At 40.8% G+C, this 26,628-nt stretch overlaps 1 protein-coding gene across 1 annotated transcript in view; it reads right to left on the bottom strand.

Moving 5' to 3' along the window:
- ush2a (Usher syndrome 2A (autosomal recessive, mild)) overlaps window positions 1-26,628 on the bottom strand; it is a 245,699-nt gene that overhangs the window by 123,658 nt on the left and 95,413 nt on the right. The window contains exons 29-39 of the mRNA XM_031314426.2: window positions 25,514-25,637; window positions 12,097-12,227; window positions 7,679-7,805; window positions 6,970-7,071; window positions 6,636-6,824; window positions 5,879-6,009; window positions 5,499-5,778; window positions 4,820-5,044; window positions 4,053-4,133; window positions 2,142-2,330; window positions 548-688 (exon numbers count right to left, since the gene is read on the bottom strand). Coding sequence (XP_031170286.1) covers window positions 548-688; window positions 2,142-2,330; window positions 4,053-4,133; window positions 4,820-5,044; window positions 5,499-5,778; window positions 5,879-6,009; window positions 6,636-6,824; window positions 6,970-7,071; window positions 7,679-7,805; window positions 12,097-12,227; window positions 25,514-25,637 — 1,720 coding nt within the window. The remainder of the gene's footprint in view (window positions 1-547; window positions 689-2,141; window positions 2,331-4,052; window positions 4,134-4,819; window positions 5,045-5,498; window positions 5,779-5,878; window positions 6,010-6,635; window positions 6,825-6,969; window positions 7,072-7,678; window positions 7,806-12,096; window positions 12,228-25,513; window positions 25,638-26,628) is intronic.

Genomic DNA, 26,628 nt, shown 5'->3' with positions numbered 1-26,628 from the left:
ATTATCTCCCCAACAAGGCCAGTTAGTCCAACACAGATTAATGTAGTGACTAACATATGAAGAAAAATCTCTCTTTTCCTCTTCCACTTCTTCTTTCCTTATACATGTAATCTTCCCTCCATGACCTCCCAGATAAGAAAAATGTTACTCTGTACAATCTGCCTTTCACTCAGTTACAAAGTGCTTCATTCTCTTATCATTTTGTGTCTTGCCCTATACAGCCATCTTACTTCCTCTTCTCCCTGTCCTGCTCCGTGCTTCATTTATTCCATTCTGACATTTCCTGTCTTTTCTTCCCTCTCTTCTTAAGAGCTAAACATCAGTGAGGAGACAGGATACAGATGTCTGAGTGTGTTTAGAAGAGTGTCTGTGTCCAGAAGCAGAAACAGTCATAAATCAATGCTACTGGTAAAGGACAGAATGCAGAGCAATTGTATTCATATAGCATTCTTCAGAAATTAAGCAATTCAAAGTCCTTTAAAAAAGGACGGAAGTTCTCTTGATGGATGTGTATATATGTGTATGTGTTTGTGCTTTACAGCCTTACCTTCCTCCGGCGTTGTGAAGCTCAATCCCAAATCATTATCATCACCATTGTCATAATGAAGACTCTCAGTGCAGCCAACAGGACTACAGGCACTTACGGTGATCATGTATCGAGTGGATGGAGTGAGACTCGGCAGCACACCTGGAGAAGAGGAGAACGTGAACAACATGTCAGGCAGGGAGTGAGACAGAGAAAACAGGCAAAGGGAATTTTGTTAAAAAAAAAAAAAACTTCAGTAACATCGGCTTGATTTTGCTAACTCAGACCTCATAATAGCTTCGGCTGAACTTAAAAGTGCATTTATGCAAAATACATAAGGGCATGTGAGTACTGTTTTAAAAAGACTTGAATTTATCCATTAACACCCTTTTGTGCCAACCCCGCCTAACCTGGCTACATGCCTTTTCTGTCTCCTTTTAATGTGTGCTGGAACCTGTTGTTACTAAAGTATGTATCAATCTTCTTCAATAGTGCAATTTAAATGCTTAACTTGTTTCTCTGTGCCACTGTTGCTGAGCAAACTTGATGGATTTGGCACACACGGAGAGTCTATTCTAATTGTAAAGCTACAGTTGTCTCTCTCTAATGTTTTTTGTCCTAGCCGTCTGCCCTCTCCACTCCTTTCCGTGTATCCTAAGTCACTCTTTTACATTCCCTCTCCTCTTTTCCAACCCCTCCAACCCTCCTCACCCTCTGTGTCCAGTCATCCTCTACTTGTCTCTCTTCTTTCTCTCTCTGTTACCCATGTCTTTTAATTCAATTAGGGGCCAGGGCCCCACTCCGCTGTCATTACACCCTCATTTGCTTTCTGTGTTTTTTAGCCGTTGGTGTAATTCTGCAGTCAGGTGTCGAGGCCATCATAAATTAACAAGAAGCCTTATCACGGTGGAGTTAATGTCTGGCAAAGAGAGAGGGGGAGCACCGAGAGAGACACTGAGAAAGACGGAGACTGAGAGCTCATCTTCATATTTGCCTGGAGACATAGTAGAGTGGATGAGAGGAGGGACGAATAGCAGCAGCGGACGCAGACATCATCATCATCATAAAAGATGAAGTGAGGAAAGATCGAAAAGTGAGTGAGAGTGAGAGAGAGAGAGAGAGAGAGAGAAGAGAGTGAGAGAGAGAGAGAGAAGAGAGAGAGAGAGAGAGAGAGAGAGAGAGAGAGAGAGAGAGAGAGAGAGAGAGAGAGAGAGAGAGAGAGAGAGAGAGAGAGAGAGGGAGCAATGCAAGGGTATGACATCATTGGGGTAGTCCTGAGTGTCTTGTTCCAAATGGAGACAGTCTCTTAAAGCTGGGGACTTGCCAAGGGGACATTAACAGGGTTGCCTGGGACAGTGTGAGTGTGTGTTTGTATTAAAGACAGAAGGAAAGTGAGTGAAAAAGGCAGTGTGAATGTGTTTTCACCAAGGGCCGAAATGTGCGCACTACATAAGTACATATACAGTATACTACATGTAAGTATACTCACGGAATTATCCAAATTGTGACCCACCCCATGTCTTTGGAACCCTTGTTCCATATCTCCAGTGACTGTATATATTAAATATATGAATTGCATGTCAAAACATCTATCAAAACTTTACATGTGTTTTACCTGTGAAATTTCCATTAGCCAGGTACATGGCTTTGATAGGTGGTACCTCTGGCTGATCTCTATTGTAGGCCTTCAGCTCATATCTGTCAATCGGCCCTCTGATGTCCCCGGTGGGTGGCACCCAGCTCACCTTGGCACTGAAGCCATTCAAGCTCTGCACTGTGGTAGGAGGTGGTACAGACCTAGGTACTACAGAGAGAGAGAGAGAGAGAGAGAGAGAGAGAGAGAGAGAGAGAGAGAGAGGCAGGCAAAATGAGTGAGATGAGACTGTGAAGGGAAGAAAACTTTCCGTGGATCAAGACAGGGAAAGAGATAAATAACTGCAAGCAGCTGAATAATTACATGAGTTAATACAAAAAGTACAAGAAAGAAATTAGGTCAGGCAGAACAAATATCAAAAGAAAGATATATCAAATAAAAGCAAAAAGAGAAAAAATAAAAGAGAAAAAGCAAAACAACAGGTCGAGAGCACATGAGGTTAAAGAACAAGCATCCCCCATCTCTCTGTGTTTTAATAGGCCCAGTAAATCATACCTCACTATTAGCATATATAGTATTTATGAGAGTAGTAACTTTTTCAGCACTGATTTAATACAGCCAGCCATTCATTCTGGGCTATATTTCACAGCAATCAGCCTCCCTCCTTCTCTGTAGCACTCCCCTTCTTTTTCTCTCTGACACCCTCAGTAGTTCAGGATGGTCCAGCTCCTTTCCCCTCTCCCTCCCTTCCTCTCCATCTATCTCACTGCTTCACAACCACTTCCATTGCTGTTTTGTGTTTTGCAAAGGTATGTACAGTATATATTAAGTCATAAAATAGAGCACCACTGAGGAGCTGCAGCATGCTCTATTGCCTTTTGTTTGTCATTAATTTCCTTTTCCCTTATAACTTCCTCACCTTCCTTCTCCGCTTCAGCTATTCTTATATCTTCCTGTATTTATCAATACTTTTCTTCCTCCTTTCATTACCCAACCACCTTGCATCTTTCCTGATCTTCTCCCACCTCTTCCTACTTCTCTTTCCTCCCCTTTTTTGACTCTTCCTACCTCCTCTCTCCTAGCACCTTTCCTCTCAGTCCTCCATCCTTCTTCCCTCAGTTCTTAATGTTTTAGCACTTCCCCCTCACTCTCCTTCATTCCTCTCTCTGGTCATAGCATGGTATACTGAGACCTACCAGTGTATCGTTCACTACTAACGAGCAGCTTTATATTACACATGGGACCACACAGGCCATTCTGGGTTAACAGCCTTTTACTGGGATGCCCTTTATAGAGGCTTTATCAATCTCTCATACCGTCTGGCACATGTAATATCACTGGCTTTGGATAAGTCTCACATACTGTATAATATAGTCATGGTTTTACATCCAAAATCTCTTAAGAAGGAAGAGAAACGCTATAGAACAAAGTCAACGGGAGGGAATATTTACTCCTTGTCGAACGTGCCAAAATGCTTATGAGTAAAAGATGTTTCAGCTGCAGTAAATCAGGGTAAAATCATACAATTGTTTGTGACGTAAAGTAAATTCTAATTCCAAGACAGATTACACAGCACATTAAACAAACAAACATATACACATGTATAACATACATGTAAGTAAAGAGGAACACACACAAACAAACACACACAGTCTCACACACACAAGCTGATGCCTGAGGCTTTGGAATACTTAAGGGGCTTATCACCCCCTTATACTATTAGAGTGTATCAGATGGAGGTTAGATAGAAAGAAACAATGATACTGTAGGAGATCTTGTGTACAATGTGTACTGCAATTACTCTTGTAGGGACATACATAAGTGTGAGTGTGTATTACTGTTATGATATCATCATATCTGGCTGGAAACACATTGGTCTGATAACACACAGAAACGCACACCAACTACTGCCAGCAAGATGAGAGGTTTTACCTTTGCTTCGGCTGCGTCCTCTTTGCCAAGGTCCTGCCGCCCAACCTCCTGCAGCCAAGGCCACCAACCTGTACAAGTACTCTTGAAAGGTGTGTGTTTTTGCACATAGGAGGAAGGGTTTAGGATGCACATGGGGCAGGGGAGAAACACATTAAAAAATATGCTCTCAAAAGATGCATCACATGTTCTCTGTATCACCTAAAATCAGCTTAAGTGACGAATTATGACGAGTAATATTTATTTAGCATATTCAGTAGTTAATAATACTTCTAAGTATTTGCTAAAAAAAACTTAAATCTGCTTTATCTGTTGCAACTATCTACAACTGCGAGTTATCAATATGACTAAAATTCAATTTGTTAGAGAACCAAAATGTTGGTTTCGGTACTTTTTAATTAATTGAAAATATATGTGTGTGTGTGTGTGTGTGTTTGTGGGTGTGCATGGAAATAAATGGGACATTTACTAATTACAGCATCTATATAGTTTAATGTGATGCAATCTCCAACTGTAAATCTACATGGCATTTTTTGGATGGTTTGCTCGTACATCACCTCTGTGTCAAAATGTTAAAGCATAGCAAAGAAAACTGGACTTCCGTACACTGTTAGCACTTGGAATGAAATAATCACTGTGGCAAACTCATCTTAATCTAAAGAACTAGCTGATGGGTAGAGATTGTGCTAGTTAGTGTTGACAGAGTTCCACACTTTCTTTTCAGGTTCGAGTGCTGTGTAGTTATGTAAATGTACACTGTGCATTGTTACCAGTGAAAGGCTGTAGGCTATGATCTGTGGCTTGTGTCTTCCTCCCACTATACACCAAAACTGAATCATTTCCTCTGCAGTTGTACCGGCTTTCACTGGAGGGACAGCCGTCTAAGTAGACTCTTACTGAACGGCGGGAGGCAACAGAGAGATTTACACTTCGACTGACAGGAGGGTTTGAGTCATCCCTTCGTATGGTAAGACCCCTTATGCAACCTCCTAGGCCTGTGAAAGAGGAAAGGAGAAGAGAAAGAGAGTAAAAGAAGGAGAGGAATAGGAGGAGAGAAAAGAGGAGAAAAGAACATAGGAGAAAGGGAAGGAGAATGTGAGAAGAGCACATCTTTATGAAAACTTTGTGAAATACTTACCTCCACTTTACATTTTAAATTGTTTAAATAAGTAATGCTGCAAGCAAATACCAGCATAATCCCTATGACTCCTGATTGATACATTTATTGCCGCCCTGGCCAGCTAGTGGAGCAGGAAAGTTACAGTGGTAGCAAAGGCGACCTGCAAGTACCTATACTTTCAGTTGTTTAACTCCATTAAAACCCAAAAACAAGGAGCCCACAAACAAGCAAATGCCATGTGTAACCCGTTTAGCTGCATACTGAACCCTTCTTCTTGGTTGAACACCTGCCATTTAGATTGTGTAAAAGTACTGACAATACATTCTCACCGTGTTTGTGACTTTTGCTGTCCAGAGCAGGATGTATGAGCTCCATGGGTACGCCCCCCAAGTATAATGGCGAATCAACTCTCAGCCTCACTGCTCCTCCCACTCCCCTTGTCTCTTCTACCCAGTCATTGACTGCAGCAGAAATGAGCGAGCCGTGTTTTGCCAAAGAAAGCTGTTTCCAGTCTCCATCACAGTAGCTAAGCCCCACCCACATGCTGAGTTCAGTCACGTGACCTTCAGAGGCAATAATGAAGGACAGGAGACCGGCTTCCAGCTCCACCTAAAAATAAACACCAATAAACAAAAAACATCAAGCTAAAGTCATGTATTTCTAAAGTTTTATTTGAGTACTTCAACAACAGTGTGTCCGTGCTTCTTACCAGCATGTAGTCTTCCGTTTGTGTGTTGTATGTAAAGAGCAAAAGTGCATTGAGCTGGTCTGTTCTGAAATCCATAGAAATGTCAAAGTCCTGTCCTCCACTGAAAACATCTTTGCCCAGCTCCAAGTAACCTGAAACAAGGAGGAAATAAAAACCAAAAATATGCCACTACAACATTTTATTATGAGGGCTAAAGAAAGAAGGAAACTTCTTTCGGTATATTGGGGACCTGCAAAGATGGTTTGTACCCTTTTTTCAAATATAAAGTTTCAGTCACATTTAACATGTTTGACATGTTTATGGTTAAAATGTTGTTGTTTTTTTCAAATAAAAGACTGGATAAGCAGGCAGCAATAATGGAGGAAATGTACACTGATGAACCGGATCTTTAACAGAGAAAGCAATTAACTTATCTTATTATTATTAACTTATCAGCAGCAAGCATCTTATTAAGATATACAGTTTTGCCAGTGTATTAGGGACACTAGAAATCCACTTGAAAATGTATCTGAACATAGCTTGCTCATGAAAAAGACACTCCAGAGAGCTTTTCTCTGCAATGCTATTCCCCTGTTGCATATTGTCATGTTTCTATATCGCAATATGAAGTATTGTGTAATAATGTACACTATCATTTCACTCTTAATGGGGATACATCTCTGTGGCATGTAGCTATGTTAGGGTCCATTGTCATTGTGAAACAAGTACATTAACAAAGAATGATCACAACCATTTGTTATCCACAAAAGATACTAACCATGACCGAGAAAATGGGCTCCATCCACAGTTTGAATAGGGCATCCCTCCCAGCTTTCATACACTGCCGCCCTCTTTGTGGCTTTTGCCCAATCCAGAGATTTCCACTCCTCTGAGGGACCGTCAGTCACCTTAAAACTCACGTCTCTGAGGCAACCAGCGAAACCCTGTTGCACTAGTCGAGCATCACCTGATAAGACAGACAAGAATAAATAAAAACTTGAAAAACTTTCACTCCAACTTTCTCACTGCTTCCAAACTGCTATAATATTGTTAGAAATGATAAACAATGTAATATATTAATGATTAAAGAGAGTAGGTGACAACGGACTTACCTGAATCCTCTCTTAGCAAAGTAAAGTCTTCAGGCAGCCCTCCAATAAACATCCCTGTGTTCTCACCAATAATGGTGCTGCCACTGAAAGCTGACGCATTTCCTGGTGGTGGCGTGGAGGTAGGATGGTGGTGTTACACATATATGTGGTAGGGCAAAGCAAAAGTGTGGAGTTAAGGGATGATAAGAGTAAATATAAAATCAGAGCATCCAGAGAACAAAAAGGGATGAGAATAAAGGGAAGGACAATATAAGAGAGAAGAGATTAACAGGGGGTAAAGGTAAACAAAGAGAGAGAGAGAGAGAGAGAGAGAGAGAGAGAGAGAGAGAGAGAGGAGTGAGACTACGTAAGGGAAGGGTTATGTTCATGCAATTTCTGAAAAAAGAAAATGTTATTTGAAAAGACATTTGAGAACAACTGAGGAACAGTGTGTTTCTGTGTATGTGAAGAAGTTTTTTCTCATCAGACACAGATTGGCTAGGATTAACCTGGCTAATACCACCAATGCGAAGCTCGGTGATTTACATAAGTAAAAAACACACATACGCGTACACACATAAATACACGTCAGTCTCACACGTTTCACATCCAAGCACAGGTGCATACCCTCACATGTATAGACAAGCAAAAATACACTTGCATTTACACTCATACGCCTACACACTTAGCAGATACACACAGTGGTCAGTATGAATATGAGAAGAGTTACCTCTGTATTGATTGTTTACAACGATTGTTCCCACGGCCCCTCGCCTTGTTGCTATGATGCTGTGCCATTGTCCATCATTGTAGCCACGCCCTCCATCCCCCTGTACACTCACAGCCACTGCTGAGCCCTACACAAATAAACGCATGAACACACAAACTCACAATACAGGCAAGAATTTAAACACACATTCATTAATGGTGTTGTGAAGAAATCCTCTGACCATAGGTCTCGCAACAATGTGTCTTACAGTATTCGCTAAAGTAAATTTATGACCTCTGGCTTAAAAAAAAAAAACACTTTTCAAATCACAGTGCAATCAGACACGCTTACTTTGTAACATTTCAAATGATCGCTTCTTTATCCCTGTGTTGTGTGGACAAGGTTAGACATTAAGGATCGATGACACACATACACACACCACCCTCAAAAGGACATGAACATGCACATATAATCATCAAAGTGTTGTTACAGGGCTTTTTGCTACCTATTAAGTATGACATCATTGTTGTGATCAGCTTTTAGCAAGTGAGCAAAGAGTAATGTAGTAAAAGAAAGAGTAACGGGTACATGCACACTCACACAAACACACAACATATAGCCACACACAGATGCACACTCAGTGATGAAGATTTAATGATGAGATCAATAAATGTATGAATGCCAGAGTATATCAGCCTCTGACATATTTACTACCATTGCTAGACAGCTCTACTTAACAAGACAACACGGGAGGAGTCTCTCTCTCTCTCTCTCTCTCTCTCTCTCGTATGCATAAACACAATCACACCCATTTGGATCCCTTGTCTGGGAGATACTGGCAGTTGAAGCAACTAACGCTCAACTCTCCCAGAAACTACTACAGAGGTGCCCATGAGCAAGGCATTTAGAACATAACTGCTGGACAGAAACTGCCTGAGCACAGCCCCCTTCTCACGTACACATGCTCTCTCTTACACACTCTCTCACACACGCTCTCTCTCTCTCTCACACACACACACACACACACACACACACACACACACACACACACACACACACACACACATACACACTCTCACACGGTGGTGTTGTCATTCCTGTAGCTTGCACTTGAGTTGTACAGCACTCGACTGAGGTGTACACCTCATACGTGTGTTCGCTGTTGTGTGAGAAGGCCCTAATGCCCAAAAATAGAATTCTAACTAACTATAAAGGAATGAAAAACTGTAGTGAGTGAGTAACTGTGTGTGAATGTCCAGCTCTCTGTCTTTCGAATATCTCACGGCTGTACTGCTGGGTACCCAATGACGTTCTGTGTCGAATTTGGTGTTTGGATACACCGGACACGTTCAATATTAATAGACTGTGAATAAAACTATGCGACCGCACAATATAGGTTGAAAAAACAACAACCGAGCGACCGCTGTGTGCAGCTGCAGGGGCGGTGCTTCACGGCTCTCAGTCAAGCATATCGTCCGCAGCCGGGTACTGGCAATTACCGGCTAACTGTGAAGATATCAACATGTAATATCGTTGACGGAAAAGATGTAGTTTAAAGAAAAACAAAAAATCTCTTTATCTTCATCACTTTCCATCTTTTCTTCTCCTCTCTCTCAAACACATACACATCCGTGTCTCAGTCCTCGTCCGGTCCGGGTGGTTAATTAATTCATATTTTGGAAGATTTGGGCTCTCATTAACGTGCCTGGGAGGTGCGACTGAAAATTATTGGTTTTGGTGGAACTAGATTAACTGAAGTGTTCAATATAATCTGATAGGACACTGACAAAGGAATACAACTAAATAAACATAATATATATAATATATAAACATTAATTCGGAGAGAAAACATTTTGACTAAAAGTTAAATAAAATGAAATTACTTTTCATCAACTAAAACTTGACTCACCCCTTTGAGGGGTTGTCGACTAAAACTAAACTAAAACTAAACTAAATCTACGAAGGATAAAAATGACTTAAATGTGACTAAAACTAATAAGAATTTTCGTCTGAGGACTAAGACTACATAGCTGCCAAAATTAACACTGCACCGCTGAGTGGTATTTCACTATATTATAATGCTATTATAATGCTAGATAGTTTAAAGAATAATAATGTATAATATTTTAGTTGTTGTATGTTGTGAGGAAAATCAGAATCTGCAACGTAACCAGTACAATGTTCTACAAAGTAGAAGTACACAGTAAGTCAGTAGCATACAGTTAAATTGCTATAGGGGACCTTCTGTAAGTTATTTTGGGGTACAATGGTTCTGGAGAAATCTGCAAGCAGCCATACCACAGGCCAAGCAATCGGTCCGTTCTGAACAGGCACGGTTTGAATGGGCACTGTACTAGTCGCTTTAATAATGGATGTGTAGCTGTCGAAAGGGTATCGTCAGTTTGTCTATCTTAGTACAGTTAATGCACATTTAAGAGCATCATTAAATGGGTAGGCTCTGGTTCATTTTCAGAATTTTTAGTATACATGTTTCACATCTGTTGTTGAGGATTACAAGGATTTCTTTCCCAAAGGCTAGAGGACTGTAAAAAAAAACAGCTTTCTAGATTTCAATAAGAGCCCAATGTGTCCGCTAAGAGAGAACTAAGATGCATGGCTGGTAGAATAAAATACAATATGTGTATTTGTCACTTGTGCCAGCAAATGTATTTAACAGACAGTGATAGCTGACTAGCAAGTCTGTGATGAGAGCTACATGTGTATTAGCATTACAGCCTGTGACTGACACTGTAGTTACCAATAGCTACATACTGCACACCTCTGTATAGTGAGACAACCAGTGGTCCAAAAAACAGTACTCACCTGCATCAACGGAGTGTGAACTGTTTGATTTTGAGTGTCTCTTGTGCTTCAATGTACTTTGTGTGCGTGTGTGCGTGTGTGTGTGTGTGTGTGTGTGTGTGTGTGTGTGTGTGTGTGTGTGCGTGCGTGTGTGTGTTCGTGCGTGCGTGTGTGTGTGTGTGTGTGTCAGCTCACATGTGCACATATTTATGAGCATATCACTTTCCTGTGTCATGCTAAATTACCCCCCCCTGCACTGGTAATCCCATTAAGGCTAGCTCAACAGGCTAATAGGGGGAAGTAATGGGCCCAGCTATATGTATCTGGGGGAACACTAATAAGCCGTGACACCACTCCCACTGTTAATTACCCCAAACTAGTCTAAACAAAGGAATAAACCCAGTTGGAGAAGACACATACGCTCAATTGCACATCTAGCAGTACACTTAACCACAGACACACGCATTAACACTGCAAGTCAACAAGGATCTATTCATACACTCCTTTGCACACACAGATACATCCTATGGTTACATTTTGATGATGGCATTTTGATAACGAGTGATGAAGAAGGAAAGTGTAAGTGTGTATGTGTGTTTGTTAGAGTGTGTAATTAGTTGGTGGCCTCATGGAAGTATGTGTAATCATGAAGTATGTGTAATCATCTCCCATCATCACTTTCATCATCTAAGTCGTTGACTCTTTAACCCCTCTACATCTGTATGGAAGGATAAAGGAAGCAGGGCTGTGAATGTGTGTGTGTGTGTGTGTGTGTGTGTGTGTGTGTGTGTGTGTGTGTGTGTGCGCACGCGCGCACGCAAGGGTGCAAAGCTTAATTAGCTTGCAATTGGTATTCACGCGTGGTGACTGCAGGGAATGAGTTAATTGCAGTCCAATTCAAACGTTGACACACTTTCAAAGTTTTTTCCCCTCTCCCTGTCTTCCTGACAGAAACCAATGAGGGGCTACAGATCACATTTATTAGATCAGAGCAAGTGAGAGAAAATGGGAGAGAGACAGAAAGAGAGAGGGGGGAGAAAAAGAGAGAAAGAGAGGCAGAGGTGGATCAGAATAAAAAAGAGAAAAAGACAGGTGAAGGTGAGCAAACAAGTAAAGTGAGCAGAATGAAATAATAAAGAGACAAAAACAAATGAGGAAATGTAAATGAAAAATATGCACAAACAAAATGGGTTGAATGGCCACTAAGGACGGCAGTAAACCTTTTGAAGGGCTTTCTGTCAAATATGGCACTGTAAAACAAAAGTACACTTGCATGCAAATTACAGGTGTGTTTGTTCATTGGTAGTAAAGCTAGATGGAGATGCTTTCAAATAAGTGGAAGCAAAAAATCTGCAAGTCCCTCAACAAAAGATAAACAGCAACATTTAAACAAAATTATTATAAAAATAAACTCCCCTTCTACTTTAGAAGAGAAATGCTAACTTTGCTAACGTTGATGTTGACATCTTCCTGACCCTTCTCTTTGTTGCACCTTCGTAAAACACACAGATCACAACACGTGGGGTTGCATTACTAAGCAATGGTTGATTTATATTATTATCATATCAGTCTTGAAAAGTCAGTTATTTGCACTCACACTTGACACTTTTATAAAAGTGTAACAACATGTAACATACCTGTGGATCAAACAAAAAGTAGGGGCGTCCATTTTTGAGCTGAATAGCGAGGAACTCTTCCTGGTTTCCTGGAGAGAAGGCACAGAGCAGCAGACCATCTGGGGACCGAGTCTTGAAACTCAACTCCACACCTGATACAAAGTAAGAGAAAGAGATTTCAAGGATTTCATTGCTCTCAGGAATTAATTTAACACAGGCCAAAACATACTTTCAATACATGTTAAAATGTATTATAATGATGTGAAATAATTCATATACAATGTAATGAGACTGCCCGTTAAGACTTAAAACAGCACCTAAACCTTTTAAACTCTGCTGGACCCACTGGGGGGTTAGTTCTGGGAGCTGTTATCGGGGCGTAACTCAGTAAGGAACCTGTGGTGTCCCAGTGTTAATCTGACCATTTTGATATCAGATAGCACCCAGCGTTCACCATCTAACCTAAAAAGAGGGACTATCTCTGTGTGAACAGGGTCTTTCAGTTTGTGGTCATTTACAGTATTTGAGAAAACGAGTCGTAAAAAGTCGTGAAAACTCAGATTGGACAGATAGTCTAGCTAGCTGTCTCAATTTACCCTGCAGAGATCTGAGGAGCAGTTAACCCTAACCCTCATAAATCCACCGGATCTTAAAATTCCAACACAAAGGAAACGGCGTAATCGGCGTAAATACATGCATCCGGTGGAATTTCGGAGAAGGAGGGATCGGAGAGGAGGGAGTCATATTTAAAAATGACTGCCTTGATGTGAGAATGGCTGTGATTGGTGGGGGTCTGATAGGATTCATAATTTAATCAGCAGGCGTATGACTTCCTTGTCCTGCATGAACTAACATTAAGCTTAATCATATGTATGCTTCTTTCTTCTCTCTCCAGACTTTCTGAACTTTTCTGAAGATTTTTATGGTAAACCCCAAAAATACCACTTGCACAACACCACCGTACAAGGGGAAGATCTCTTAGTCATAACCAAAACATAACCCCAAGTCTGAGCTTTCATATAAGGCCCAATTCTCTCTTCAAATTTTAATATGTAAAAAAAAAAGCTTGTTTTTTTTTTTTTTTTTTTGTGGCATTTTTAGGCCTTTATTTGACAGGACAGCTTAGACTTGAAAGGGGAGAGAGAGGGGGAATGACATGCAGTAAAGGGTCGCAGGTCGGAATTAAACCCGTGGCAGCAGCGGCGAGGACAAAGCCTCTGTACATGGGGCGCACGCTCTACAGGTGAGCTACCCAGGGGCCCCTGCAATATGTAAATTTAACATAACCCAGTTCTACATAACTTAGATAAAGCCCATTATGCTATTCCCAAGGACAACAAAGCTTATACAGTATACAATCCTGAACCACCAACTGGAATGACAACAGATTTGAGGTCTGAGAAAGCAACAACTAAAAGGAATATAGTAAGGAGCCTATAATGTAATCTATGAGCAGGACAGTATCTGACTCCTGTATCGTTCCAACACAGCTGTCCTGCCTCGTTTGTTAATGCACAGAGTGAATCAAAGTTTCAGCAACGTGCGAAACTTATGGGTTTCCCTCTTACACACACACACACACACACACACACACACACACACACACACACACACACACACACACACACACACACACACACACACACACACACACACACAGAATTCATCCAGTGTGCTGTCTTGTCATGTTACTATGGATCAGAGATAGGATCTTAATCCACTACTAGATCAACATAGCGACACAGAGCATGCGATTTTACGTGTGTGTTTCCTCAGCTACGTCTGTCTCTGAAGGGAACAGAAGTGTGGGAAGATCTGAGGAGTTGAATGGAGGCATTCCAGGGTTCATCAGAAGCCAGTGTTTGCAAAATAATTAGTGTGTGAATTCACTTAACATGGAGAGAAGTCAAACAGTTATATGGCAAGCGCAAGATGAATACAGATTATTCATTTCAATTTTTCAATTAATTTCAAGTTCCCAGTTTTCACACTATTTATAATGAAAAATAGCTTTTCAGTGTTGTCCATTTGTAACTGAATATCTCAGACTGCTTTACAAACGACAGTTTGTATGCTCATTAGGGCTGTCAACGAATATTCTAAATTCGAATATATATTCGAATAGTTTTTAAAAAACGAATTTCGAAGGTGAAAATTAATATTCAAATTAAAAAAAAATTGTGGAAAAAAATGCTCGCGGTACCAGAGGCTGTCTGGCTGTCTGCTCTGCGAGTGGGCGCGCTAGCGCGCCTGAGGGTTCAGGGACAGGTCACAGGAGTCGCACTGTCTGGCACAGCGTCACTGCTGAAAGTTGACTTGTCTTGCATGGAAGATGGCAGAAAGTGCAGAGCCCAACTCGACCGCATCAGAGAAAGCGATTTTAACCCCCCCAAAATCTAAAAAGCCATGTCTGGAAGTACTTTGGATTTTGGTCGGTAGGAGGTAAAATAGTTGAGCCGCGAGATAAAGTTGTATGCAAGCTTTGTAAAATACAGTTAGCATACCATTCGACCACTAGCAACATGAGGTCACATCTCGAAAATGTGCACCCAAATGAGCATGGCATAATGTGTGGAACTCCAGCTAAACAGTCACGTCTTGACACATATTTTGCACCGCCTGCCACAAGCTCTTTGTCTGCAACACGACAAGAGGCCATAACGGAGAAATTAATTTCGTTCATTTGTAAGGACATGAGACCAATCAGTGTCGTGGATGGGGCAGGCTTCAGGGAGTTCTGTCAAGCAATGGAACCGAGGTACCGTATCCCTATGCTACGACTGAATAGATATGCATGAATAAAGGTTAAATGCACTGCTTCCACTGGTTTGATTATTTACCGTTTCATGTCAAGGAAAAGCTCCATGTTTACCACAGCAGAGCTCGCTCGGCGCGTTCAATGTCGGTTCTATATCGGCTACTGTGAAACTTCAATTAATGCTAATAATATTTGTTTCAATCACTGAATGAAGCCTGCTATATTTGGGACAATAGTCGCGACCTTAAATTGCTTGCACAAAACTCTTGATCAGCACTCAAAATGTGTTTATTGTTGTTCATTTTAAACCGTTATGCGCACAGATGCACATTGCGCAGAGAGCGTGAGGGCGAGAGAGAGAAAGTCCTCGAATGAGCGTGAGGTGAAGCGAGCATGAGGTCTGCGGTCTTGGCCATCATTTGATTTACTTGTTTTTGTGTAGGTAATACGTGGTCAAATATGTTTAAACTTAAATAGACTACCTATACAAGTAGTTATGTCTCTTTGTATTAATTTGTCCTGTTAATGACATAATGCGCGTCATTGACAAAATGCGCATGCGCAACCAGATTCGAATAGTTTGAATATTATGTGTTTTTTTAGAGGGAATATTCAACTGTCATTTTTGAGCAATTTTGACAGCCCTAATGCTCATTTACAAAAATTATGATGAAGGTAAAACCACCCCACTTCCCTTGGAGAAATAAATCCAGTCCAAATGCAGCTTGAGAATGATTCTTTTTTACTTTTGCCGAACATCATATTATATTAAGATGTGGCTCACAAGGTTTCACAGGTTTGCCATTTCCATTTCAGCCTAGATTTAGATTATAGAAGATAAACTGGGCATACTATACATGTGACAGAATGACAGGAGTGAATCGTTTTATTTTGCCTGGCAAAAATGAGTGAAAAGCCACTTGGATCTAGAAGGAATGTAAAAGTGTATTTAAATTTATGATGGTCCCATGTAGGCAGTGCACATATGCATTGATTACCAATATTGCATTTACCCCAGTTAATGATTTCTAAACAAGTCTACATGGAAATATATGTACAATAACTGTGGTAGTAGAATACAACTAAAACAAACAAAGATGTTCTTTACATTGAACTTGCAGTCTGTACATCAAGCAGGCATCTGTCATTTACATTCATGACCTTGTCACCACAGAGATGAGTGAAGTCATGACAGATACCTGACATTACATTATCCCCCTTTAACCTTCGCTCTGTCACACTCGCCTGATCTCTCATACCTTCTTTTCTTCCTTCCCTAGACTTTTAACCTTCCTCCTCTTTTTCTTGACCTTTTATATTTTCTCTTTCTCCACCTATTGCCTCATTTGAATGTTTTCTCTCTTTGCATCTTGAATTTTATTCTTTCCTCTTTCAATCCCAACTCTGCCCCTTCCCATGTTTCCCACTTTCCTATTTTACCATGACTATAGTGTAAACAATTATCCATTTTATTGTAAAACACACTGCAGAAACCACCAAACTGTGCTTTCTATAGTGAAGTGGTCATAGGAGGTACATATTCCATCACACACATACACATTCAACCAGTTCTGTACACAGGGGACAGGCCCGTGGGACCCTAAAGGTGCTGACACAGTAGGCAGACGGCAAAGAACTAGTGGCGACGAAGGCCGACTGTGGCGTCACATTGTCACCTCAAGTCGCCTGTGTCTTGGTCAAAAAGTTGCACTTGAACCTGAACACACCGCAAAGACTCAGTTGGCGGCCAACTAGCACGTATGTGCTGTGCCTGAGTAAGGGTAGATCCTAAATCGGATCTGCCAGAATGGTCGACGTAGTAAGGTTTAGGCATGGGGAGTGGGGATTGGTTCAGGTAAGGGTAAGAATACCAGGGTAAGCCAATCACAGGCAGAATAAGGCGGGCTGGGCCGTAAGGTACATCCTTTGACGTCATCACATGTAGCAGATCTGATCTAGCATCTACCCTGCGTAAGAGGAAAAAACTCTCCATGCCAGCATGCGGTGGTAATCTATTGGTCATTCAAAAAGGAAACCCAGATATACAAACTGTTGCTATGATACTTCCCTCTGCCTCACTCCTTGCTGCGATGACAGTGGACTCCAGGAGATGGCTAGCTAACTTGTCCATGTCCCGGGCTGTCATCCGTTCTCTCGGCAAAGAAGTCTCCCTGTGATGGGGAAGCAGAGGGACTGAGCAGCCCGCTGCGGCTGGCTCGCTAGTTAGCTAGCTTGCTAATTCTACCACCGTGCTTTCATGCTAATGTTACACTGGTTACAGAAAATGAGCCAAACAAAGTTGTCACCAATCTGGTGATAGCAATGTGCTCTTGTGAGTGTGTAAATGAAACATTAAGTTGTTACATTTTACTAATTTAATGGCCAGCTGGCTAGTTAGCTAGCTTGCTTGGTAGGGGACTCGGTTCTCAGTCCAGCTCATGGATGTATGATATTACCTATATACTGGATCCCAAAATGGCGCCTATTCAGTTCACTGGAGTTGCTCGCCTGGCGCATATGCCCAAAATGTTTCTAAGCTTTAGGGGTTTACTTCCCTCATATGCGGCCCACTGAATATGCGCAGTAGTGTTTCCCCAACTGGCCCCGCCCGCGAGTTCCTGCTCGGCCCATAAACTTTACATTGTTGTGACGTCACAGGTTTTTTAATTGTTTTTCTCAGCTTGAGGGAAGTTTTTCAAATATGAAAAGTCCATGGATTAAAAATGTATATTACTATAAATTTTAAATTTAAATGTTGGGCGGAAAAACAGCTGATTGTTGTGCACCTCTCTCTCTCTCTCTCTCTCTCTCTCTCTCTCTCTCTCTCTCTCTCGCTCTCTCTCTCCATGGAGACAGAGCTGATCTCTACACCTCTAGGGGGCCCTGCAGAAAAAGTTTGGGAACCACTGGTATTGGACATTATTTTATGTTTATTTTGTAATGTGTAGGTATGTAGATATTTTAAAAGACATGTTTATGTTGAAATAAATATACCTATACAAGTAGTAATGTATCGCATTGTACGTTTGCCCTCCTATAGACATAATGTGCAAAAATAGATATTCCAATAGTTTGAATTTGTTTTTTTTAGAAGGAACATTCAATGGAATTTTTGGCCAAACAGCGACAACAGGAGACAACCAGCCTAACAATAATAAAATAAAGCATAAAGAACAAGGCAACTACAAATACAATGACAACCATGGACAACCTACGTGTGTGTGTGTGTGTGTGTGTGTGTGTGTGTGTGTGTGTGTGTGTGTGTGTGTGTGTGTGTGTGTGTGTGTGTGTGTGTGTGTGTGTGTGTGTGTTTAAGCCTGTCACGGAATTTAATTAGTTGTTAGTTGTGGTTAGTTAGTTTAAACCAATTGGTTTAAATAAATGCACACAACCCAGAGTGTTTTTTTTTCTCCTATCCTAGAATGTATCTGTGGTGTGGCCAGACTTTACTCCACAGCGCTGTGGAGATAGGTTTGGCAATGCGAGACTATCAGCATCTTAACACACACACACGATTTTGGCAGTGATGAAGCAGCATAACTATTATTCCTGCATCACCAGCACAGGAGTTCATATACAATTACAAACAGCTGTGTGCAAAGGTCCTTACATGGTAAATGATGATGCATTCTGGTATATCTTCATATAAAGAAATGTTGTGCAATAGCCTGAACTTTGCTTCAATGCATTGTGCTTTTACCCACTGTCTTAAGATGGACCCAGTACTCCAGAATGTGAGTTTCCTCATGTCATGTGTTTATAAGTAAAAACCACTTTGGATACATTGTTTAAGAGGTCCAATCCCAGCCTCCCAGTTGCTAAACAGTAGCAATGATGTTAGGGATTGTTGAAATAGTTCTTCTGACTGTATTTACAATAGCAGAAAGGTCAATCTGACTATTAATGTATCTGTATATGTATACTGTAGCATGTCCTGTATTGATCTTTGTTTTACAAAGAATTGAGCATTGTTCACTGTTGGTGTTTGCATATTATGCACAGCATGTATGTGTGAGATAGGGAGGGACAGACTATCAACACATGCTTGGCCACAGTGTTTGGTCCAAATGTACAGCATCTAAGTGACACTGCTCGTGCTCAGCATTACTTCCTTCAGATTTCCCCACAGGACTTGTGCTACTTCACACTGACAACCACTTTGGAGCCATCATCAGACAAACCTGAGCACACATCCTGACAGGTGTCTCTGTTACACATACACGGTACATGCAAGCACACACACACACACACACACACACACACACACACACACACACACACACACACACACGCGCGCACACACACACACACACACACACACACACAAAACACCAGCATGCACTTGTTCACCTGAGAGTGCACACCAGAGCCTTACATAAACATACATGCTCAACAGATACATTTATTTCCACAGCACGCCAATTTTTATTATCAAACAGTTGAGAAATACTTGATTGTAAAAAGTAAAGACAACCTCATAATCACTTAATTAGGGCCCGAGGACCAACAGCGGCGAAGGCCATATTGAAACTGAAGGAATTATTATTCCTTCGTCCGGCAAATGAATCGCCTTTTTGAGGGGCTTAACATATTCAAAAACTCACCAAAATTGGCGGTCGCATCAAGCCTGGTGAAAATGTACGGATTTTATGGGTTTTGGGAATAGGCGCACAAAAATGGTTAGCTAGCGCCCCCTACAAAATAAAAAAAAATTTAGCCCCTGAAGTACGTTTAACGTCGACTAACGAAACATGGTACACATATGTAGCATGTCAAGACGTACAAAAAAGCTCATTGGAGCCATACCCTAAACCCAACAGGAAGTCCGCCATTTTCAATTGAAAGTTTGAAATTAGTGCGATTTTGGCCATTTCCACATGTCGTACTTTAACGAACTCCTCCTAGAGATTTCATCCGATCAACTTCAAATTTGGTCTGTGCCATCTGAAGACGTTAAAGATGAAAAGTTATTAAAAGAAAAACTTTTCGTCATAGGGCATGGTCGTGGCAGGGCGGCCATTTTGTGCGTTTCGCCATCGAAACAGGAAGTGGGTGTAACGTGAGTGTACATTGTCCAGTTGGCTCAAAACTTTTCAGGATTCATAAGAATCCAACCCTGACAACATCTACAGGCCGACATTGGCTCAAAGTCAAAGCGCCCCCTATTGGCAACAGGAAGTAGGCCTAAAAGTCAAGGTGCTATACTTTAACGAACTCCTCCTAGAGATTTCATCCGATGGACTTCAAATTTGGTCTTTACCATCTCAACTCAAAAACTTTTCGTCAAACAGTGTGGGCGTGGCAGCCATTTTGAGCATTTATCGATGAACGAACAAGTTGTTGAAACTTTAGTGTACATTGTCATATCTGCCCGAAATTTCTCACGTTTGACAAGGGTCCAGGCCTGAGGTCATCTACAGGGCAAAATTGACTTTTGGTCATAGCGCCCCCCGCTGGCAACAGGATATCCGCCTTATATGACAAACATCATCCGATTTACATAAAACTTATAATGTGTGGTCTACATGTGATACTGAGCCGCCCTCTTTACTTTAACCACGCCCATGAACTTATGCCACACCCCCTTTTATGGCTTTTGAACCGTTTAAGGTAGAGTCTTGTGTGCGGTATCATTGAACTCAGCAGAGAGTTCCTTTTTGATTGGTGATGTTTGACCTGCCCCCTATGCTTTAGCCACGCCCCTTTAATAACTAATGACCCGTTTGATGTAGACTATTGTGTGAGGTATCAATGAACTCAGCAGAGAGTTCCTTTTTCATTGTGACGGTTTGCGATGTCCGATGGTCGCGCAAATACACGGGCGCATGAAGCGGCATCCGCCAGTAGCCCCGACGCGCAAGGAGGTGCGAGAGCCCGTCCAACGCTGCTTGCAGCTTTAATTATATTTAAATTTTATGTACTATATGATGAACTTCTTTCAAAATGTCACCTAATTGTCTCCCCCAAAGTAATTATTTTAACAAGCGGCCTAAAATATTCCGAAATACAATTTTTTTTACCAAATTTCATGGCAATCTGGCCATTGAAGATATCCTGCTCTGGTGCAAAGTGTAGAGATTGACTGACCAACCAACTAACTGACTAAACAATATCACCATCATTAGGCCTCACAACTAGTCATGCAGAAACATTGCATGTATAATCCATAATAAACATTTTACATTTTGTGAATTCTTGTTTAGAAACCATTTTTAAAATGGCATGCAATGGCTAACTGGCCTAGGCTGTGTGTGATCTACTGCATGCTGTGCAGAAAATCAAGTCAGCTCAGCTTCTCCTCTGGTCAGAACATGAAGAGAACGAAAAAGGAATGTTTTTAGAGACCTTTGCTAATAAACATGACCAGTCTTGTTTCACTGTGCTGCTGTGTCAAAATCTGAACATTTCTTTCATGAGTGATATTACCTAATGTACTGTAAAGAACATTTTATGACCTACAAGTACATAAAACCAATTATACTTACACCATCAACTCTAGAGTTGTTAAGTAAGAGGATGATTGAGTCTTTTGTAAATTAAAAACTATTAAGGATTTTAAATGGAGTTTATTGTTAATGATTGTACTATTCCCCTCTTTCTGTGCCTAAGCAAACAAAGAATAGTTTAATTATCAAACATTAACAAATTGCAATTTTCAGCCATTTAAAGTTTTAAGTATAGTCTTATTTATTAGGTACGATTGTTTCATGTGTTCTGGTATTGTTTCTCCTCTCTCTGTCTTAGTAAACAGTGGAGGTTGTGTGCAATCATCTACACAACATAACCCGAATAACTCCAGTCATGTTAGCTCTGTGCTGGCATTAATCAGAGCCTGGTGTATTAATGAGAGCGCGGCAGCTAGCTAATTACACCCATAGATTCTGCAGCAGCCCATTAAATATACAAATGACAGAATTAAAGAGCCCAGCCTCTTCTGATTAATCTTTAAATGGGGAAAAACTAATGATGTCTGTGCAAACTTTCCCTTCACACATTTCTCCCCCTCTCCTCTCAACGTCAATGCCTGGCAATCAATCATATTAATTAAGGAAAAATAATTTGTATCATTTAACATTTCCCTCTTTCCTGCTCAGTCGTTGCAGTGGTGCTACAGCAATGTACTGTATTAGACGTGTCTGGAAATTATCCAAGTCTATTTGTTCCTGCATTCATTTTTTCTTCCTTTTTTTCTAAACTATGTTTGTGATGTTTCATCTCTCTTCATTTACTGTGGGTTGTAGACATACATCTGGATTAGTGAAAATATGAGCAGGCCATCATGCTCTTTCCAATCAGCCCATTTCCGGCTCAAATACTGAAGAATTACAAATGAGGAGAGAGAATTTCATAATCTGTTTAGAACCAGTATCCTTCATTTAAAGATGAACAAGGAGAGCAAGAAGTCACATTGTAGTGCTTAAGAAACAGAAGCATTATAGATAAGATCAATGGACTAACTTGCATTTATGGAAACAAGCACTTACAGGGTATTCATATCACAGCATGATTGCATATGGTTATAATCCTGTTTTATCTAAAGTAAGATTCAGTGTGGTAAATACTGACCTCAAGTACCTGAAATTCATTCAGCATTAAAAAGCATCGTTAATCACAAGTGAGCAAACTTATCATTATGGAAAGATCCACTTCTATCACAATAATTGCACATGAAAAACAACCTATTTGGCCAAATTAATTTGAGTAAAGTGGCCATAAAATGACAGGTGAAAGGGCAAATATCATGTGATTTTACATGGTAAACTATCTTGATTTTTATTCAGATTTAACATAGATGTGCCCTTAATTGACACGTTTAGGAAATGAGAAAGCCTGCAATAGGAACCTGAATGAACAATTTATGGAAACAACAAACTAATATTCCCAGAATGGTGCATAATATTGGGGGAGAAAAATTATGATCTGCTGTTCCCTAGAAAGCCCATCAAGATCTTCTGAAGCATTATTACTGCTGTTAAAAAAACAACCTCTTATGTAAAGTTTCATATTCCAATATCAAAGTTACCTCAAGACTCAAAAGAACCTAATTTCCAAGCAATGCATAATCTAAGTTTTGTGATGTTTTCTGAATGAAATAAAAGACTATAAAGATTCAACTCATATACAAATTTTACAGTTTTCATTGTCGAAATGACTAGGTTTCCATAAGTCATCAACGATTGACGATCTATCCTCTGTGATCAATTGACTCTCAAGGGGGCATTACACTGCATTACATTCATAATCCAATTTGGCTTTGATTTGTTCGCTGTTCCATGTGCTTCGATGGAAATAATTGTCTGTAGATGATGCTATTAGTATTGATGGTTGTAAAAGGGCGATGGTTTGAGGACTGCCGACACATTCAAGGTCCAGAATAGATCCGGTCTGAAAGTGATTGTCTGATCCATTACCCTTTATAAAGGAGGAGAGTGGAGGAGATGAGAGGCACCCCTCAATAGCAAAAATCGTCTATATCTATTTGCTGGCAGTATTTTATTTACCTTTGTGCTGAAGGAGCATGGATAAGATCAAAAATCATCAATTGTTGATTTGGGATAAAAACACAGCGTTCAGAGAAAGCAATGAACAAGAACTGGGAACCATGAGGAAAGATAAATAATAAAAGGTGAGACAGCTGTTGTCAGATTTGCATTAAGACAACAGTATCTTACCAAGTAGATCCAAAAGAAGTAAGTTTGCACAAGACAAAGTGGAGGTCAGAGATGTAATATCGTTATAATAAAAATCGATTATAAGTCATAATCCAAAGAAAGCTTAGTATGCATGCTCAGTTTTAGCCACACCCCTTTTCATATTTATACAGTAAAATACTTTCTATTAATTAAGTTTCTGTTGAAATTAAATTGAATTACAGATGTGTATGCTCTATGTAGAATGGTGATAACCTCAATATAAAACAAATCTATTAAGAAAATTGACTAGTGTTTGCAATGCAAATTTCTTGTTATGTTAAAGGACACTGAATTACAAAAAAAGTGTGGTGTAAAAACATGCTGTTATCACCTCTACAGAAAGTAACACAATCAAATATATTTTCATTCTAATAAACAAATCATTTTAGGTAATTATTGTGATTTTAAATTTTTTTTGTATATTTTAGGGTGGCTCACCTCTCCACATATCCTCTCCTTTTATTCTTTCTCAATTTCTATGCGACCTTCAAAGGGCCTTTACAAAAACAGTATTTTTTATTAACCACTCAGATGCAGTAAAAAAATGCAATCTATGTGTGTGTGTGTGCATGAAAACTGCTGTTAATCTCAAAGGCCACTAAAAGGTCACACTTGGATCCTGTGGCTCTCTACAGTGTGTGGACATTGACATACTGTTTGGGCTGTAAGCTCCTATTATTTCAGATGTACATTAAAATGAACAGTACACAGATCCCCATTTTGTGGGTGGCTAACATATTTGGCTATTTTAAATTGAACACGATGTGAGCAACACCAAAAGCTTTGTTGATTACAGATGAAAACTTGTATCTGCACAACATCAGGTATTTGTCACCAGTTTTAGAAAACTGGTTTGCAGACAGATATAAATTAATTGTTGACATTCTATCATTCAGTTTTAACACGGCTTGGAAATGTTTTATCTCTGACCCACATTTAAACACTATGTCCACACAGAAAGACATAACTGGTCATAGAAGGTTTGTGCAGGGTAGTCGAAGCGGCATCGAAGAGCTTCGCCCGCTCAAATCCCACTGATTACTATCAGCAGTCATTAATTATGAGCGTCAGAGTGGGTGATGTTCTCAGATGAAGCAGAACATGTTTGGCTGTGCAGCTCAACCCCCTAATGATGCTGGTAAACAGAAAGATAATTGTCCTTTAAGATGACTGGGGAAGTCATTCTAAAGGAATGTCACTACAAGACTGAGAGACTGCAATGCGAATTGAACACTGAACGACACAAAAATACAACAAACACAGGCATGTATCTATGTGTACATAAACTCGCAGTACAGTATAGTGTATAGCAGGGGTGGCGAACCTGTGGCTCTTGAGCCGTATGCGGCTCTTTGCCTGCTCCTGTGAGGCTCTCACTGTGTGGCTGGGGGCTGTGTCATTGGTTGATTGTTGTTTTTAACTTTTCTGAAACATACAGTATTTCAGATAAGTAAAAAAAAAACACATTTGAATGCATCTGCCAATACTGCCAATACATTTGCCAGTTATTTTAAAATGGAAAATAATGCAGCAGAGTTTTGAGGACAGATTCTGCAACCTGAGGAAAAACAGCGGCCACAGATCACCTTCCTCGTTAACCCTTTCACTGCTGAATCCGATTGTTTGAAAGCCCCTTTAGTGACAAATGAGTGAGAGAGTTGCTTCGAGTGGCCACAACCGAGTTCAAGCAAGACCTGAAAAGGATTGTGGATAACAAAGACTGTCAGGTTTCCCACTGAGTCAATCTAAGTGAGAAAAAAAACTATGAAAACTGCTATGTATTATGACTGTCATCAGATCTGGAAGACACTGTTGCTGTTGTAGTGTGGACGTGCATGTGTTGTGTGGCTTTTTGCTATGGTGCGTTTTTTTCTCTTTATACCTAACTGGTTGGCCACCCCTGGTGTATAGCAATGCAGACAGACATGCCGTTCATTTTTCTGATATAAATGCAGATATCTGCTTGTACCTAGATATACTTTCTTACCTGTGAAATCAGTGTTGATAGGAAGGGTGTCACTGGGAAACTGGTAGTAACTGTTTCCTGGGAATCTGGTTCCTCTGACAACAGGACCTTGTGGGTCAGAAAGAGAGACGTCTGTCCTCTCCAACTAAAAAAAAGAAAAGTAATATATAATAATATTAATAAAAATATAACAATAACAGTACCTAAAATTTTTTGAAAATCATACACTTTGTCGTTACTTTCATTCAGAACCACAATGAATATTATATTCTCCGAGTCCAGGTAAAATTAAGACACATAACTAAGTGTACAGCCAGGCTAGCTGCATTATGAGGCTGTGCTTTGAGCTAAATGCTAGACATGCCCTAAATGACAATGTTAACATGCTGATGCTAAGCAGGTATAATGTTTACACCATGTTCACCATCTTTAACATTTGCTAATTAGCAATAAACACAAAGTCCAGCTTGGGCTGATTGGAATTGTATTAGTTTTGCTGTTCTATTTCGTATAGGCTTCGCCCTCTAAGCCACGCTACTGGGTTTATCCGTGGTGAAGATTTTCTTTCCCGCCCTAGCGTACTGCTTGGGCTTCAACTACGTCCGCAAATACTGTATATAAACAGAGCGGATTCGTTGCTCTGCTCACACTTTTTCTTCAGCAAAGCAGTATGAAGAAGGTTATGAAGACCGCCGGCTCCAGACCGCAAGACCGGCTACATCTTTTCGCCGGATCTCCACCCCCGCTGCGAGACCTGCCTCAGTGCTTCTCACGCCGGCAAGGCTCTCACCTCCGACGCCTCCTGCCCTTTTCGCGCCCGCCTGCCTTCTAAAGAGCTTCAACGGCGGGCGGACGCTTTTCTGGCTTTTGAGGTCGACGGAGAGGGGGACGGCAGCTGGTCAGACCGACGTGACACCGTCGACGCCCTGGAACTGCTGGAAGAGGGCGTCTTCGACGGGCACGGGTCCGATGACTCGTCTCCCCCGAATGACGATTCCCTCACCGGTTTTCCCTCCTCCCCGCTGGGAGAACTGAAACACGAGACAGGGATTGATGCCTTTCCACTACGGCTCTCCCCGTCTCCAGTACGTCCAGGGGCACCGCCTCAGCGGTCTTCCCCTCTGCCACAGGCGGCT

The sequence above is a fragment of the Sander lucioperca genome, chromosome 3, assembly GCF_008315115.2.
Source record: "Sander lucioperca isolate FBNREF2018 chromosome 3, SLUC_FBN_1.2, whole genome shotgun sequence".
Classification (NCBI taxonomy): domain Eukaryota; kingdom Metazoa; phylum Chordata; class Actinopteri; order Perciformes; family Percidae; genus Sander; species Sander lucioperca.
This window is presented reverse-complemented; position numbering and strand designations above follow the sequence as displayed.